Here is a 16,828-nt window from a genome sequence, read left to right as displayed (position 1 = left end):
CCACTATGGCATTATCATCCCTGAGCACTTCATTAAACCTTTGCCCATCTAATAGTCCAACTGACTCCCTCACAGGATTGGCATCTCAACTTCTCAAATAAGGTGTTATTTTTATTAGTGGTTAAAGCAAGTTAAAAAAAATCATTTTGTCTTTTTCATCTTTGCTTTTATCTTCTAAATGTTTACCTATTCCAGAAACAGTGACATATGGGAATTTCACAGCTAGTGAATACATTTTCATGCAACTTATGGTTTGAGACTACAATCATTAAAAGACTACACACAAGGAAGAGTCACTGCAGCAGCTGGTGACATTTACCAAGTGGAATTATATTTCTTTGAGATGCCCACACTTTTTTCCATTAAGTGTATCTACCATATTTATTGAAATAAATTATTGAAATAAACTTGTAACTTTCAAGTGACCTCTGTTGGACGTGTTTGATCTAAGTAGAATCAAGAAAAGGCTCACAAATCTCCATAGAAGACAACCTCAAAACCTACCCTGCTTACATAAAAAAATAAATAAATTGAGTAAAGCGTTAAGAATATTTTTGCCGTGACAAAGATGTCTGATTAATAAAGCAATGTGTCACACACCAGGAAATAAAATACTTCAAAGCAGGGGCTATTCCACCTCCATTGGTTACACAAGTAACTGAATACACCGACAAGAGGAGTTAAAATAAGGGTGTAGGCTTCGGTAGATTCTTCCTAGGGTTAATCACTAGTTAACCTGGCAAGATGAACAAGCTGTTTAAAAAAAAAAAAAAAAAAATCCTAGTTAATTATATGCTGCAAATGCTCTTACTTCCTGCTGCTCTATCTAATCCCCCAGGTGCAAATTCTCGCTTTTACCAGACACTGGAAGGTGGGCCCAGATTCACTTTTTTTGTTGGTTTTTTTTTTACCCCCACAGCAACAGATTCAAATACAGGAAAAGAGCTTAACCTTTCACTAGCGGTTAACAATACAATTAAAAAAAAAAAAACACAGTCATGGTGCCTATTTAACAAAGAAAGGCCTGATTTTAAATACTCTATTCCCGTATCAAAGATGAACTAGTAGGCTCATTACAACTGACTCCACTTGATAGTACAACCCCCTTTGGCAAGGAAGAAAAAAGTTCATTGAACCACAACAAAATAATGAGCAATGCTTTTGCCTTTGTATATGGATAGAAATGACAAAGATGTCATTTCTATCCATCTAGTATAATAAAATGGTAAGCCGCGCATGCGCACTTCCTAAGTGTGTGCCGGTTTTCCGTGAGCTGTAGCAACACATAGGAAGTGCGCATGCGCGGCTTACGATTCTTTGAAAGACGCGGCGGTGGCTACTTTCACGATCCCCGCCTGCGTCGGACTTCCGACGCAGGCGGGGATCATGAGAGGAGCCACCGCCGCGTCTTTCAACTAAAAAAAAACCAAAAACAAGGCGGATGTTGGCCCGATGGCTAGAGTTCACCGCTGAGTCCGGTGAGGAGTGCTTCCCTCAACAGGAACCGTCGGGTCTAATTCAAATACTCCCGGCAGGTCGGGAGGGGGCGGAGCAGGCTCGCACGCCTGGCGGGGACCGGACAGGAACTAGACTCCCTGCAGGAGCCAGCCTGATGGCTGGAGATCACCGGACTGGACAGGGGGAGCAGGTCAGGGGGTGCTGCAGTACAGGAGGAGCAAGGAAGAGGTGATTCTGGACAGGGGGGGGAGGTAACAGGAAGGGAGGCCTACTGCTGGATAGGGGAAGCAGGGAAGAGGTGCTGCTAGACGGGAGGGGGGGGGGGTAAAAGGAAGGGCTCCTGCAAAGGAGAAGAGCTACTGCTGGATATGGGGAGCTGGAAATGGGGTGATGCTGAACAGGGGGGAGATAAAAGGAGAAGGGCTACTGCTATATAGGAGGAACAGGGAATAGGTGGGGGTGCTGCTGGACAGGGAGGAGGTAAAAGTAAGGGAGAAGGGCTGCTAGCACCCGTTAATGTAACGGGCTAAACAACTAGTATACATATATGAGGTCTGTTCAAAAAGTTCCAGGACTAATTCTATATAAATGTATTAAACGATCTTACAACTTATTCCACTGGGTCCTCTTCAAAGTACTCCCCTTCCCTACAAATACACTTTTCCCAACGTCGTTTCCATCTCTGGAAACAGTCCTTAAATGCATCTTCAGGAATCGCCAAAAGTTGCTGCGTCTAATTTTACTTTATGTCTTCAATAGTGTCAATTCGCTTTCCTTTCAGCATGGATTTAAGTTTAGGAAACAAGAAGAAGTCAGCAGGGGCCAAGACCAGAAAGTAAGGTAGCTGGAAAAGAACTATCATTGCATTTTTTTGTGCAAAATTTGGGAATTTTGACCCTTTGAAAACACCTTCCATGACTCATGACATGTTCCCCATAAGCCACTTTCAACATTTCATAAGTTTCTGTAGCGGTCTTACCCAATTTAAAATGGAACTTCATGCTGTGGCGCTACTCATTGAGGTTACACATGATGAAAAATAGCCGGTCACGAAAACACACTTTCACAAAAATTGCTGTAGTTTGGACATGAAAACAGATATCAACAAAAGGAAAAAAAGGAGTTTACTCGTGAGGTTTCAGGCTACTCAAATCCACCTAGCGCAGGGGTAGGCAATTCCGGTCCTCGACAGCCGGAGCCAGGTCAGGTTTTCAGGATATCCACAATGAATATGCATGAGATAGATTTGCATCTCAAGGAGACAGTGCATGCAAATATTCATTGTGGATATCCTGAAAACCTGACCTGGCTCCGGCTCTCGAGGACCGGAATTGCCTACCCCTGACCTAGCGCATCTCAAAAGAACTTCCCATTGGTACGCAATTCAAACTGTCCTGGAACTTTTTGAACAGACTTCGTATATATAAAATAGAAATGAAACAAATGAATAGAACATTTCTCAGAAAATAATAGGAGTCCATTCCTCATATGGATATAGATTACATTCAGACAAAACATGCCATTTACTTTACTTTCTACATACTTATATATAGATACAAATGAATAAATATGAGCAAGCATTATAAGATTACTTTTATAAGAGGCCACAAAGGCAGCTATTTTTAGCTTATTTTATCAAAAAATATACAATACTAGCACAAATTCTGCAGAAATAGCACCTAGATTGTGGGAACTGAAACTTAACACCTGCTGAAGAAAAGGCCTAAATGTTAACGCGTAATATACTTGCTCACATTTCACCCAAACTCTGGCCCAGAGCATGCCAACTGCACAGGCGTGTGCTGGATTGCACTCTACACACTGTTAGGTATTATCTAAGGCAGGGGTGCCCAATACGTCGATCGCGGTCGATTTGCTGTTTTGCTGTCCTAACTTTGTATTCTTACTTAGCTGGTTAGCACATTGAATATGGCCACTAGTATGCTAAGTTCCTGTTGCAACCTTACTCGTCTCCCAGTTAGGGGTTGGCTGGGCAATGGTGAATATTCAGTGGCATTATCTGGTTAAGTGCCACTGTGGGGGCAACGTTTATTAGCATTGTCAGGTTGTTTTTTTTTTCACAAGTTGTGCCATTTTAGCACAGAGTCTTATTGTATAAAATGGGACCTCATAGCACGACTTTTGGCAAAATAGCCCATCTTTGATAACGTTCCCCTTGAATATCAGCTGCCGGTTAGCTCTGCGGGGTTTAACCAACCAGGAGACCCTTTTGAATATCAGCCCCTAAATTTTATAGGAGTCCATTTAAGGGCAAACAACAGTGTTTTTGTGTGTGGAAATGGTCTATAGCTCTCTAAGGGCCTGATTTTGTATATTGCGACCACAAATCTGTGCGCATTGCCAATTTGCTTGCGCAACTTAATTGCTTAACAATCTAATTAGCACTGGTAATTTGGCAATTAACAAGTAATTGTAAATGTTCATGCAGTTCTCTTGATCTGGGCTTTGATGATAGTTTTTTTTTGTATGATTAGAATATTTATCTATTGCTTTTGTTGTAATATGTTGAAAATTACGAGGGCTGATTGAAAAGTAATGAGACTGCCTCTGGTTCTCTTGCTAAGAAGTAGACGCAGGAATGTTGGTGCTGGTTTTGTGTGGCTCATACTTCGACGTTTCTGGACCTGCAATTGGACAGCCATATCCTTTATTGTTGGGCACAGCGAGAGGATGAATGTCTTATGTTTCGTCATGGCAGAGGAGGAAGATGTGTCTGTGAGAGTACACCAGAGGTGTGTGATTGAATTGTGTGTTAAACTTGGAAAGAGAAGTAATGAAATTCTTGAAATGTTATAGCAAGCATAACAACACAAAATTCAATCTCACACCTCTGGCATACTCTCACAGACACTTCTTCCTCATCTGCCGAGACGAAACATATGAAGTTCTTCCTCACCCTGTGACCCAACAATGAAGACTATGGCAATCAGCCCCTATACTTTGTTTCTTGTTGTGAAACTATTATAAATAAAGATTTTTAAAAACCTCAACAAGCAATAATTGCCACTAATTAGAACTAATTACACAACTTTCTAAGCGTATTGACTAAATGTATCTTTATTGTAAACCATTTCTATCCCATGTACTGTCAAATGTATCTTTATTGTAAACCGCTTCGAACTTCACGGTATAGCGGTATATAAGAAATAAATTATTATTATTATTCTATAAAGTGGTGTGCTACATTCCCTCTAAGCAAAGCACATGAGCAATCGTTCATACATTCTAGTAGCATCACTCACAGATTTTACATGGTTGCTCATAAAAATACTTGCAAATCTGGAAAATTGTTGGTTTTTAGAACTTGTTGCCCACATGAAAAATTTCTTTTTATTACTGAATTCAGAAAAAAACAATTCTTTTTTGTTTCTGCCCGTCAAAACTATTACAATTAAGACTGTACATTATCCAGTTTGTTCTTCGATTAAAATACTGGGAATCACACTGGATCAGAATTTAACTATGCAGAAACAAGTTAATATAGTAATCCGCAAGGCTTTTTATACTTTATGGAAACTGCGGACAGTTAGGGCTTACTTTGATATCACCACATTTAAGCTCCTGGTTCAATCACTGATACTGGGACACCTGGATTACTACAATACAGTTTATCTTGCAGGGGTAAAAAGGAACATCTCTAGATTGCGACTTATACAAAATAAAGTGGTGAGATTGATTTTTTGTTTGAAAAAATGTGATCACGTGTCCCCTTTTTACTGCAAATTACATTGGCTACCTATGGAGGCCCGAATAATCTTTAAATTTGGTTGTACAAAGCCACGGTAGTGGCTGCTGCATGGCAAAAGCTCTGATGCCCATTAAATCCCTATAAGCATCAGAGCGATTACGGTGGAAGCAGCTATTACTGCGGCTTTGTAAAGGGAGCTCTGTGTGTTTTCGTAAGTACAAATTAATACAGAGGTCAAGATCAATCCTTCCACACTCAAGGACAATCCAACGATGGAAACTACCTCCCCTGTCTGCATGCCATGTTCGAAGGAAGGCTCTTTTTGAGACCACCTTCGAGTTTTAGGGGCCCAGAATCTGGAACAACCTCCAAGGCAGCCTTCGACAAACACCCACATACTGTACTTCCAAATTCAGGAAAGCACTTAAAACTCACCTTTTTTCCTCAATGCATTAACTCATTTCCATGCAGTTCCCTTGCATGATATTTTCCATGCAATTTCTTTGTAATATCTATGTCTCTATAGTAATTCTAATATTGTGTAAGCCACAATGATTCCTTGCTGACATTTGCGGGATACAAGAGTTGGTATAGTATGCAAGAGAGGCATGTAGAGAGGTAAGCAGCCATTAAACAAAATCATAAAACATATCATGCTGTCTTTCAGCAATTGTATTCAAAAGTAGGATCCAATCTGAAATCTCTGTTGTGGGCTTGGATCTACCAAAGTCACCGGGGGGGGGGGGGGGGGGGAGGGGAAGGTGGGGGGAGGGAATGTGCACCTGCAAAGACCAATCGGTCTTATCTCACTGGCCGACCAACATCTCTGGTGTGTTATCTCCCTACTATGTAGGAGACATGAGCCAGAAACAAAGTATAAATTAGTCCCCCCATGGAGAATTATTACATCTTTACCCATTTTTAATAGTTATATCGGGAATACAGGCAGTCCCCAAGTTACAGACATCCAACCTAAGTATGACTCATATTTAAGAATGCGGTTTTGGCTTCATTTGATTTCACTGAGCAGTATTTCCAGTGGCATAGACTCCTAAACTTCTCCTGTCCTGAATGGTTGTAAGGTACCCAAGACAGGATTGAAAAGCCCTGATTTAGATAACATGGCAAAATGGCGAGACTTTCCTCTAAAGTCCTTAAACCCTACCACAACAGAAAAGAGGACTCTGCTTGAGTTTTATCCAGAGTACAAAGTCATTTGTTCACGGGAACTTAGCTAAAATTCTCTCCAAAGTCAAATGTTCTCCAAGTGTGTTGCAAACCAGAATACAGTACAAAGTGATAAGCATTAAAAAAAAAAAAAAAAATACACTGGAGACATAATGAAAGCAGATGGTGAAATAGATACACTGCATGGTGCTTTTACACATTATTTTAAAGACTAGAAAGAAAGAAGGATTATAAAGCCATACTTACAGGAACATCAACATATTTGGCAGCAGCTTTTACCTTTATAAAGTAGAAAAGACACAAGTGGATAGTGATCATTCAGTTACTGCTTCAGAACAAAGGTTCTAATGCGAATAAGCTGGTTCAGTAATAATACTTACAGTGAAAGAAAGTATTGATGAGAAGAAAGTGCCTTCATCGTATCTTGACAATTTAGATAGTAAACCTTCTAACACAGAAACAAGCTGCATGGAAAATATATAACGCAGACATGGTTAAAGAAGTCGAGGGAGGGCAGTGTCACTTTACTAACCCCCTAAATTCACCCCAACCACCTTTAAAAATGCACATTTACCGTATTTTCACGCATATAAAGCGCATACGTGTATAGCGCGCGGATCCAAAGCATTTCTGTAAAAACAATTCTATATAGCACGCACACGCGTATACCGCGCATGCTGCTAAAACCTCCTCCCGCCTCTGGCCTGCGAACCGGCATCCTCCCCCCCCTCCGTTCGCGTCACCCCCCCTCCCCCGCGATCCTACATCCCCCCCAGCACCGCAAAGACATCTCTTACCCGATTGGGCACCGGCACCAGCACCAATGCACAGGACGTGCCAGTGCCAGTGCCCAAAGATCCTCCCTCGTTGGGCTGGGCTGGGCTGGGCGGTGCGAGGGAGATCCTCCTTCTTCCCTGTGCCGGGCTGGACTGGGTTTTGAGCACTTGCGCATGCTCAAAGCCTTCTGGTCTCGTTCTCTCCGAGATTCTCAATCTGAGTCTCAATCTGGTCTCGCTCTTTCCGAGATTCTCAATCTGAGAATCTCGGAGAGAGCGAGACCAGAAGGCTTTGAGCATGCGCAAATGCTCAAAGCCCAGTCCAGCCCGGCACAGGGAAGAAGGAGGATCTCCCTCGCACTGCCCAGCCCAGCCCAGCCCAAAGAGGGAGGATCTTCGGGCACTGGCACGTCCTGTGCATTGGTGCTAGTGCCGGTGCCCAATCGGGTAACAGATGTCTTTGCGGTGCTGGGGGGGATGTAGGATCTCGGGGGAGGGGGGTGACACGAGCGGGGGGGAGGATGCCGGTTCGCAGCAGGGATGCCGGATCAGAATGAAAAAAAAAATTTTTGTACAACGCGCTCACACATATAACGCGCATGGTTATGCACGGTTTGTAAAATCGTGTATAACGCGCGCGTTATATGCGTGAAAATACGGTAAATCAAAGGCAAAATAAATGGAGGAAGGCAAGGGATAATCATTTGTCGTGGAGGAAGTAAGCAGCTATAATTAGTCATTTTTGGCAGCTGACATCTGGGTTGTATCCTTAATGTTACTGACAAAACAAGTGGGCAGACTAGATATGCTGCATGGTCTTTTCCTGCTGTTATTTGCTAGATTAGAATCTCAAGACTTCAGGTTTTGGATTTGATTGCTCCGTACCTGACCTAATGGGCTGAGAGCCAGGAAAGCTCAGAGTTCAAGTCCTCACTGAGGTTCTTTGTAATTTTGAGCAAATATCTCACCCTCCCATTGCCTCAGGTACAAACTTAGGGGGCAGTTGTATAACTTGACACCAAAATGTGGGTGCGTTTAGCACCAATTATATAACGATTTCAGGGTGCACCTAAGCCATTATGCTGTGGAATACTAATGTAAAACCATTTCGACATGTTAAAATTTAGGCCACTCATAGAAACACAGAAACATGACGGCAGATAAAGGCCACCTTAAGATCATCGCATACAATCACACCCAAGTCCCGCTATTCCGTAGTGCACATAAGTTCTTCACCCCCTAAACTGTACCATTCCCTCAGGTTTTTGCAGCCCAAATGCATGACCTTGCATTTCTAAGCATTAAATTTTAGCTGCCAAATTTCAGACCATTCTTCAAGATTCGCCAGGGCTTTCTTCGTGTTATTCACAACATCCGGTGTGTCTACTCTATTGCAGAATTTGGTATCATCCGCAAAGAGTCAAATCTTACCCGACAACCTTCAGCAATATCATTTATAAAAATGTTAAAAATAACAGGCCCAAGAACAGAACCTTGAGGCACACAACTGGTAACATCCCTTTCCCTCAGAGCGATCTCCGTTGATCACTACCCTCTGTTGTCTTCCATTCAACCAGTTCCTCACCCAGCCCATCACTCTGGGACCCATGCCAAGGGCACTCAGTTTATTTATTAGATGTCTATGTGGAACACTGTCAAAGGCTTTGCTAAAATCTAATACACCACATCTATTGCACTTCCTCTATCCAATTCTCTGGTAACCTACTCACTTACAATAGGACAATGGCTGGCCTAACTTGGTGCATCTAAATATGGCATTTAACTGATAGAGCACCATAAGTTGGTGACATGCCCTTGGCTCTGTCCACATGTATGACCCCTTGCAAGTTATACATTAACTTTGGCACCAATGTTATAGGATATTGCCTAGCACTTACATGGGTAACTGCCAATTATTACCATCTCTGATTTCCATACATGCTATTATTCTATAAAATATGTGTATACTAGGTACCTACAGCAAAGGAGTTGTGAGGATAAGATGTCAAGTAATCAGCCGAGGTTGTATCGTTCAACCTCGGCTGATTACTTGACATTTTATTCTCACGACTCCTTTGCTGTGTGTCTTTTGCTCTTGTCGTTGAGGTCTGTCCTTGGCTTCCGATTCAGTGCCTATACTAGGTACCTATCATTAGATGCCAAGTTATAGCATGAGGGGGTAAGACTTTAAACCCTTAAGAGATAGGGATATACCTACTGTACCTCACTGTATCTCACTTCGATCAACTACTGAAAAAAACCCACGAGTTACAGTAAATCCAAATACCTTCCCTCCCCTTCAGGTACCTGGGTTATTTCCTTGCCTTAAATAAGTCATAATATAAATCATACCTGAAGCAACAAAGGGTGATGTGGTCTGCCTAAGGCCATAAGAAGTGTGTGTGAGAATTGGGATTTGAAACCCCCAACTTCCCTGGCTCACACCCTGTTTCTCCAGCCATTAGAAGTGTTAATTGCGTCAACTGTGGTGGTCAAACCACCACAGTTGACACAATTATGACTCCACTCTCTGTGGTTCTGTTATAAGTTTTGTGGAGATCTTGGTTCTTCCTTTTTTTCCCCTCTGGCCACTAGGTCACTCTTTCACCTCATACTTCTGTATTGCCAAGGTTTAATAAGGAGCTCCTGTTGGTCTTGCCCTCTTTCCCACCATTCTCCTACTTGAAAGGTAAGGGTGAAATTGCTGTTAAGTGGCTGGGGATAAAATCAACTAGACATATTCAACAGTTAACTCCTCAACTGCTGTTATCAGTCGTGAGACTGAGCCAACTGCCTCCTTCACCTATGGAGGGTTGCCACAGTTGCATCCATAAAGCAGTTTGTGAACCAAAGGATGCAATCTTTCCTCATTATTTGCATTGTCTCTATACAGCAAGTTAAGAAGGACTGACAAAGTTTGTATTAGTTTTGACGGAGGCACGGAGAGTGTGTGAGAATGAGAACATGGAGAAACATTACCATAGGTAAAGGGCCTTCCATAACAAGTGACAGTCTTGGAACAGTAGTAATCCACCAATTAGAACAATAGAATACGAGAGAGGAGATGCCTTGAAAAAAGAATTCAAGACTGCACGGACTACGAGTGACCCTGGCAAGCTACTTTATCTCTTGATGGACTGGCCAACTGACAAACAGAAAAATTTATAATCGTACCTTTGTATCCCCCTCACTAAAAAAAAAGGAAAATTCTCCAAGATTTGAAAACCTTCCTCCCAAATGTGTTTGCCTAAACAATTCAATTTTCTTCAACAACTGAAAAATGGAAAGATCTCTTCTAAGAATAAACACTTTAGTGCTGCTGGTGTTCTGTCCAGTTGGAGTCACCATAATAGCAGTAACAGCTTTCACTTCTTTCTGAAGCCCATGCTATCACCTCCACGACATGTATTACGTAGATTATGAAACCACTTAGGCAGAGAAATAACTTAAGCAACTAACACCCCTCTCCCCTCCACCTCCTTTTACAAAGTCGTACGACAATGTCCCTGAAGCCCTCACTTGCGCCTAGGGTTGCCTAAGGATGCTTAAGGTCACTTCTGGCATAAACCATGCCCATGCCGGCCTCAGGTGTCCTTAGGCATGCCTAGGCACTTCCACAGGCACGCAAACAGTGACTTACAACGTAGGCGTCCTAATTGGTTAGACGGAGGTAGGACGCCTACCACCGGCTAACTTCGGGATGCCATTATTATAATCCAGGCCTAAGGATTCCCACATTATGGACAGGCTAACCAGTTAGCACAGTAGTAATATCAGCACGCTAGTTCATTAGTACATCCATGTCCATTTTCTGAAATGCCCCTCCCACCAAAAAAATTACCACCATGAGGTTAGCGAAAGCAGATTGTGAAACTAACACAGAACTTTTTAGTGCATCCTGCATTAGGCCATAAGCACTCTAGGGGCTAGATTCACTAAGCTCACCGATCAAGTCCCAACCACTTAGCGACCCGGACCCGATTCACTAACCTGCCTCCCGATCCGATTCCGATCCGCGCATGCAAATGAGGGGAAGGACATCCATAAGTAGGGAAGGCAGCGATTCACAAAAAAAAGTAAGGAACTCCGACTGGGCTGGCTGATCAAGAAAGAAGCGACTGGTGAGGACCAGTCGCTCATGTCCTTGCCGACTGTTCTGCAGGTCTGAAATCGCTTCACATACCGCCCTGCAGCCATGAAATCTACTTCCCCCAAAGCAACCCCCAAGCACAGTGGACACTGCTCCTGTGTATAGGGAGTAACATCGCCGGGTGACTAGCGTGGCTGGAGACAATAGCAGCCGGGAAAGAGGGGGGGGGGGGACACGTTTGGTTCCCGGTTCCCACCAAGATCCGCTCGTAAGAATCCACACATCCAGGTGTCGTCAGCACTCTCTGCACAACATCCCCAGCTCTGGCCAGCCTGGAAAGCATGAGATCTAGCCCAGAAAATGAAACCGTAGTTCCTCGCAAGGCACCACCCCAGAGTTGGTACTGTGCTACTGCTTTTCCAAAATAATCCATTTTCGGGGCAAACAAGTTATTTTCTAAAAGCCAGGATACTACCGGGTAGTCAGGGCATGAAACTTTACAACGGTTGATACCAAAAGTGGTGGCTCCTGCTTAATCCAATTTATTAGCGGCTGTTTAGTAGAGGGTTTTAGCTCGCGGGTTTAAAGCGGGGCTTGCACTGAAGTCGGGGGCAGCAACTGCAGGAGAGTTCCAGTTAAAAAAGAAAAGTTGTTACGGAGGCGAGCGCATGCGCGGATCATCCACAAGCAAAGACGATGGTCTGCGCATGTGTCAGGATTGCTCTTCTGCGATCTGTGTGGTCGGTTGGGGGCGTGCCTCTGATCGGCCTAATTAGCTTGAGGACACATTGTGAATCGGGAGCCCGGACACGGACCGGAAAGGTAAGGGGGCTTAGAGAATCTAGCCCTTCGCATAGAAAATTACCTAATATACCTGAATGTAACTTGTCTTGAGCTAGTACTGAAAAGGCATGAGTTAGTTATAAACAAACTAGTCTTTAAGCCCGTTACATTAACAGGTGCTAGAATAGATGTGTCTGTCTGTCTGTGTTTCTTTATCTCTCTCTCCTTGGCCGCTGTCTGTATCCTTCTGTCTCCCCCTCCCCCCCCGAGCAAAGCTGTCTGCCCCCAGCACCCACCTCCCCCCAAAATGTCTCTCCATGGCCCTCTTCTGTCTTCCCCCCCAGAGCAAAGCTGTCTGTCCCCAGCACACCTCCCCCCAAAGCAGCCCCCTTTCCCTATCTCTCCATGGCCCCTTCTGTCTCCCCCCAGCACACCCCTCCCCCCAAAGCAGCCCCCTATCCCTCTCCCTGCCTCTCCATGGCCCCTTCTGTATTCCCCCCAGAGCAAAGCTGTTTGCCCCAAGCACACCCCTCCCCCCAAAGCAGCCCCCTTTCCTTCTCCCGCTGACTCTCTCTCTGGCCCCCTTTCTCTGTCTGTCTTTCTGTCCCTCTCCCTGCCCCTGTGTCTTTCTTTCTTTTTGTCTCCCTCCCTCCCGCTGTCTGTCTGTCATTTTTCCCCATTTCCCTGTGCAGCAGCATTTCCATCCCACTTCCCTATGCAGCAGCAACAGCATTTCCCTCCTATCCCCCCCTTTCCTGTGTAGAAGCAGTAGCAGCATTTTCCCCCACTCCCCCTTTCCCTTCTCTTCCCTGCTCCGTTCGGCCCCTCACCCTTCTTTTACTGCCGTTGTTGATCCGGCCTGCTCCTGACCCTCCCACCGCCGACAAACCTCGGGGCTCCAGCTGAGTAGGCAGCACTTTAAATACGCTGCTTTGCGGCCTTCTACTGGCGATTTCCTCTGCCGTGTCTGTCTCCGATGATGTCATCAGAGATGCGGCAGAGAAAATCGGCAGAGAAGGGCGCGAAGCAGCGTGTTTATAGTGCTGCCTACGCCGCTGGAGCCGGGAGGCGACGTAGAGGGCAGGGGGTGCTAGCGGCCGGCAGCCGCCACTCCACAGGTGGAGAGCAGGGAAGGGCGCGCATGTGAACTTGTCTTGCCTTGTGAGGCCAGACCGTTAAGCCGCGCATGCACACTTCCTATGGGTCGCTACAGCTCACGGAAAACGGACGCACGCATAGGAAGTGCGCATGTGCGGCTTACCGTTTTATTATATTAGATCCTTTCCCCTCCCTATTACTTCGCCTTTCTAGGAAGTGTAAAGTCCAGACATGCAACCACTCACGAAATGTGTGTGGCCAGCTTCACCCTCCCAACTAGGCCCAAGGCTCTAAACATAGTTGGATGCTTCACTTGTTTTGCATGTGCCTACATAAACACACACTTATTTGCACATCAAGCTTCCAGAAAATAATAAAAATATGTTGAAACTGATTTTATACTTTTTAAGCATTGTTCTGGAACAGTAACTAAAAATAATACAACAGATCTTCTTTGGTTAAACAGATGTGACCCATTCTACAGAGCCAGTTGCTTTCACAGTGGTTAATGATATCGCAAGTCATTTTAACACTTACTGTCAAATGAAAACAGCATAACAAAACATCTGTTTGACAAATGCTACTTATAAATGGTACAAAAATATTAAATAATAGTTACCTATTATATACTAGATTTATTCTCCCTGTTAACTCATGGGAGGGGGAGGGGGAATGGAGAAATGATTTTCACAGCTACAACCTCTCTCTAATGGGAAAATACCGTGTATTTCATAAAAAGTATAGATACAAATAAATTAAATCAGTGGTTCTTCAATTTGTCATACTATACTACACAATGTCTTATATTTTGCATTATTCCACTAAGGTTCAGTGCAGATTACATTACAAGAAGTCTTCCAATTAGAGGAAAATTTCTACAGAATGCTAAAAATATATATTAAAAAATTCTTTCAGTTCTACCAATGGCAATGGCATTATGTTATATTAGAGAATAAACAAGTTAAAAAAAAAGTCTTCTTGAAATAATACTAGGATCCAATTTGCCTAATCTGAAGAGGAAGCTGGTTCCATATTTTCACTCCTTGAAATGCAAAAGAAGATTCTAACATACTGGTACATTCTCTCTCCTCTGCCACAACCATGAGGTCCAGTCCCTCTCCCTTCCCTTCCCCAAGGTCCAGTATTTCTCCCTTCCCCTTCCCTTGTATCCCCATCAGGTCCAATATGTCTCCCTCTGCCCCCCTTCTTTCCCACCTCAGATCCAGTGCCCTCCTCTCTCTCCCCCAACCAGGTCCAGCATCTTCCCCTCTCATGTCTCTGCTGGTGATCCTTCTCAGCAGGGCAGCAACAGCAAAATTAAACACCGTAATGAGTACTCTACTATCCTTGATGCTGTGGTATCCCACCCAAACAAAAACAAGGCATTTGATATACCGTGAGGCTCAAAAAAGGCACTAGGTCTTATTTTTGGGTAGGGCCTATTTTTTTCATGTACATGATCATCTCTCCCTTCCTCTCCTTCACCCCAATTCTTCCTCTTTCCTTCATCCCACATGTACAACTTCTTTCCTTCCCTCTCACCCATCTCCTTGTGCCTTCCCTCTGCAGCATCTTTCTATCCCTCCCATCCCCCTATGCAGCAGAACTTTTTGCCCAGCTTCCATCCTTCTCTCCCTCCCATCCCTCGTACAAAACCCTTGAGCAACTGTTGCCGCCCCCGCAAAACCTCCATTCTTCCCTCCCAACCGATCCCCGCTAACTGCGACCCTAAATACCTTCCGGCAGAGAAGCGTCGGGCCAGCAGGACTCAAAAGCTACTTCGCGGCCTTCTCGCTGGGACCTTCTGTGTGCCGTGTTACTGATGATGTCATCAGTACACAGAAGGCCCCAGCGAGAAGGCCGCGAAGCAGCCTGTGAGTTCTGCTGGCCTGACGCTCCTCTGCCGGATGGTAAGTCACGGTCAGCGGGGATCGGTTGGGAGGGATGGATGGTGGGTCAGCGGTTCAGCTGCACGGCAGGGGCGGTTCGGGGGGGAAGCGTAGCTGCCTACAACTAGGGCTTATTTTCGGGGGTACGGCTTATATTAAGACCTACCCCAAAATCATTCTAGGGCTTATTTTCTGGGAAACACGGTACAACCTTTCAGGAATAATCAAATCAGTTTATAATAGAAATCATAGGAAAAAGAAAAGAACTACATAATAATAATAACTTTATTCTTCTATACCGCCACAATCTTGCGACTTCTAGGCGGTTTACAGTCAAGAGAGCTGGACATTCAGCAAATTACAATATGCAGATAGTCAGAGGAAATACAGAGAGCAGATACTTTAAGAAAGCACGGATATAGAAATACAATTTGTTGAGCAAGAGTATAAGATATACAGTTTGGTAGGCAATGTCCGAGAGGACCTGTTTGGAATAAGCCGCACATTTCAGAAAATACAGCGAAAAATTACGATATGATAAAGATAACAGTTTATATGTATCACAGTACCGTGAAATTCAAGTGGGCTAAGGAGGGTAGAGGGGATAAGGGTAGGAGGTCGGGGGGGGACCGTTATTGGGGAGAGAGAGGGGAGAGCGAGTCAATTGTTTAGGTATTTCAGGAACAGGTATGTTTTTAGGCGCTTCCTAAATTCCCTGTAGGTAGTAGGCGAAAGCAGTTGATCTAGGTCTTTACCGCATAAGGCTGCTTGATGAGAGAAAAGGTGTTCGTGGTGTTTTTTCAATTTGCAACCTCTAACTTGAGGGGAATGTCAAAAAGACAGTGGAAAATGGGGAGAAAGGAGAAGGACAAGAAAAAATATATAGAAAATACAAAATTATTTACACTATTAGCTAACTGTGCACCACTGCTGGTCTGTCACAACTCCTAGATGTTCAAAAAAAGCTAGGGAAAGTAAGTGGATCTTTAGGGCTCCTTTTATGAAGGTGCGCCAGCGGTCTTAGCGCGCGCTACACGCGCTTCCATAGAGCTTGCGCTGGTATTTTTCGTGTAGCGCGGGGGTTAGCGCGCGCTAATCTTCAGCGTGCGCTAAAAACGCTAGTGCACCTTCGGAAAAGGAGCCCTTAGTGAGGCCTTAGGACCATTCAGCAAAGGAGTTTAATGGGAAAGGAATTTGACAAGGTAGGGGCAATATAGAAAAATGCTGAGTGGCAGGGTGGACTCTCGGCGGGGAGCAAGGGGCACAGGGGAAAGATAGACAGTGAATCAAAACTGAGAATAAAGGGCCAGATGGGGGAAAAGGGGGAAGAAGAGAAGAGAGGATTTCAGCATGAAGCACCCAGGCCCAAATTCTATAAATGGTGCCGCTAGTTAGGTACCTAATAGTGCCCATTTTAATTGGTTTAATTGCCTTTAATCAACGCAATAATTGATTGTATTGTTTAAAAGCAATTAAAATCTCTTAAAAAAAAAAAAAGATGGTGCCTCCACAGATAGCGCTGGAGGCGCCTAAGGATAAAATAGGCATGGTAGACGCCGGAAGCACCCCTAGGTGTCAGTAGGCGCCTCCTTAGTTGCGATTCTTATCACTCATAGGCGCTGGAAATGTAGGGACCCTTGAAAACCTTGGTCTACATTTTCTGCTGCCTATTCGTGATACAGCCCCAATTCTGTAAACGTCGCAGTCAACGTGACTGACGCACGATCGGCGCCGTTTTTGTGGGCAGCTGCCAATCGCAGTGCCGTTTATAGAATCCTGGCCCTTGCGTATTAAGATACGGATCTTAATACGCAAATATGAAAAAAGGAACGGGGAG

At 44.3% G+C, this 16,828-nt stretch overlaps 1 protein-coding gene across 10 annotated transcripts in view; it reads right to left on the bottom strand.

Moving 5' to 3' along the window:
* CADPS2 (calcium dependent secretion activator 2) overlaps positions 1-16,828 on the bottom strand; it is a 575,994-nt gene that overhangs the window by 60,517 nt on the left and 498,649 nt on the right. For all 10 annotated transcript variants that reach the window (XM_033958190.1, XM_033958192.1, XM_033958189.1 and 7 more), the window contains 2 exons: positions 6,736-6,819; positions 6,602-6,634 (listed from right to left, as the gene is read on the bottom strand). In XM_033958190.1, coding sequence (XP_033814081.1) covers positions 6,602-6,634; positions 6,736-6,819 — 117 coding nt within the window. The remainder of the gene's footprint in view (positions 1-6,601; positions 6,635-6,735; positions 6,820-16,828) is intronic.

The sequence above is a fragment of the Geotrypetes seraphini genome, chromosome 9 (assembly GCF_902459505.1).
Source record: "Geotrypetes seraphini chromosome 9, aGeoSer1.1, whole genome shotgun sequence".
Classification (NCBI taxonomy): Eukaryota; Metazoa; Chordata; class Amphibia; order Gymnophiona; family Dermophiidae; genus Geotrypetes; species Geotrypetes seraphini.
This window is presented reverse-complemented; position numbering and strand designations above follow the sequence as displayed.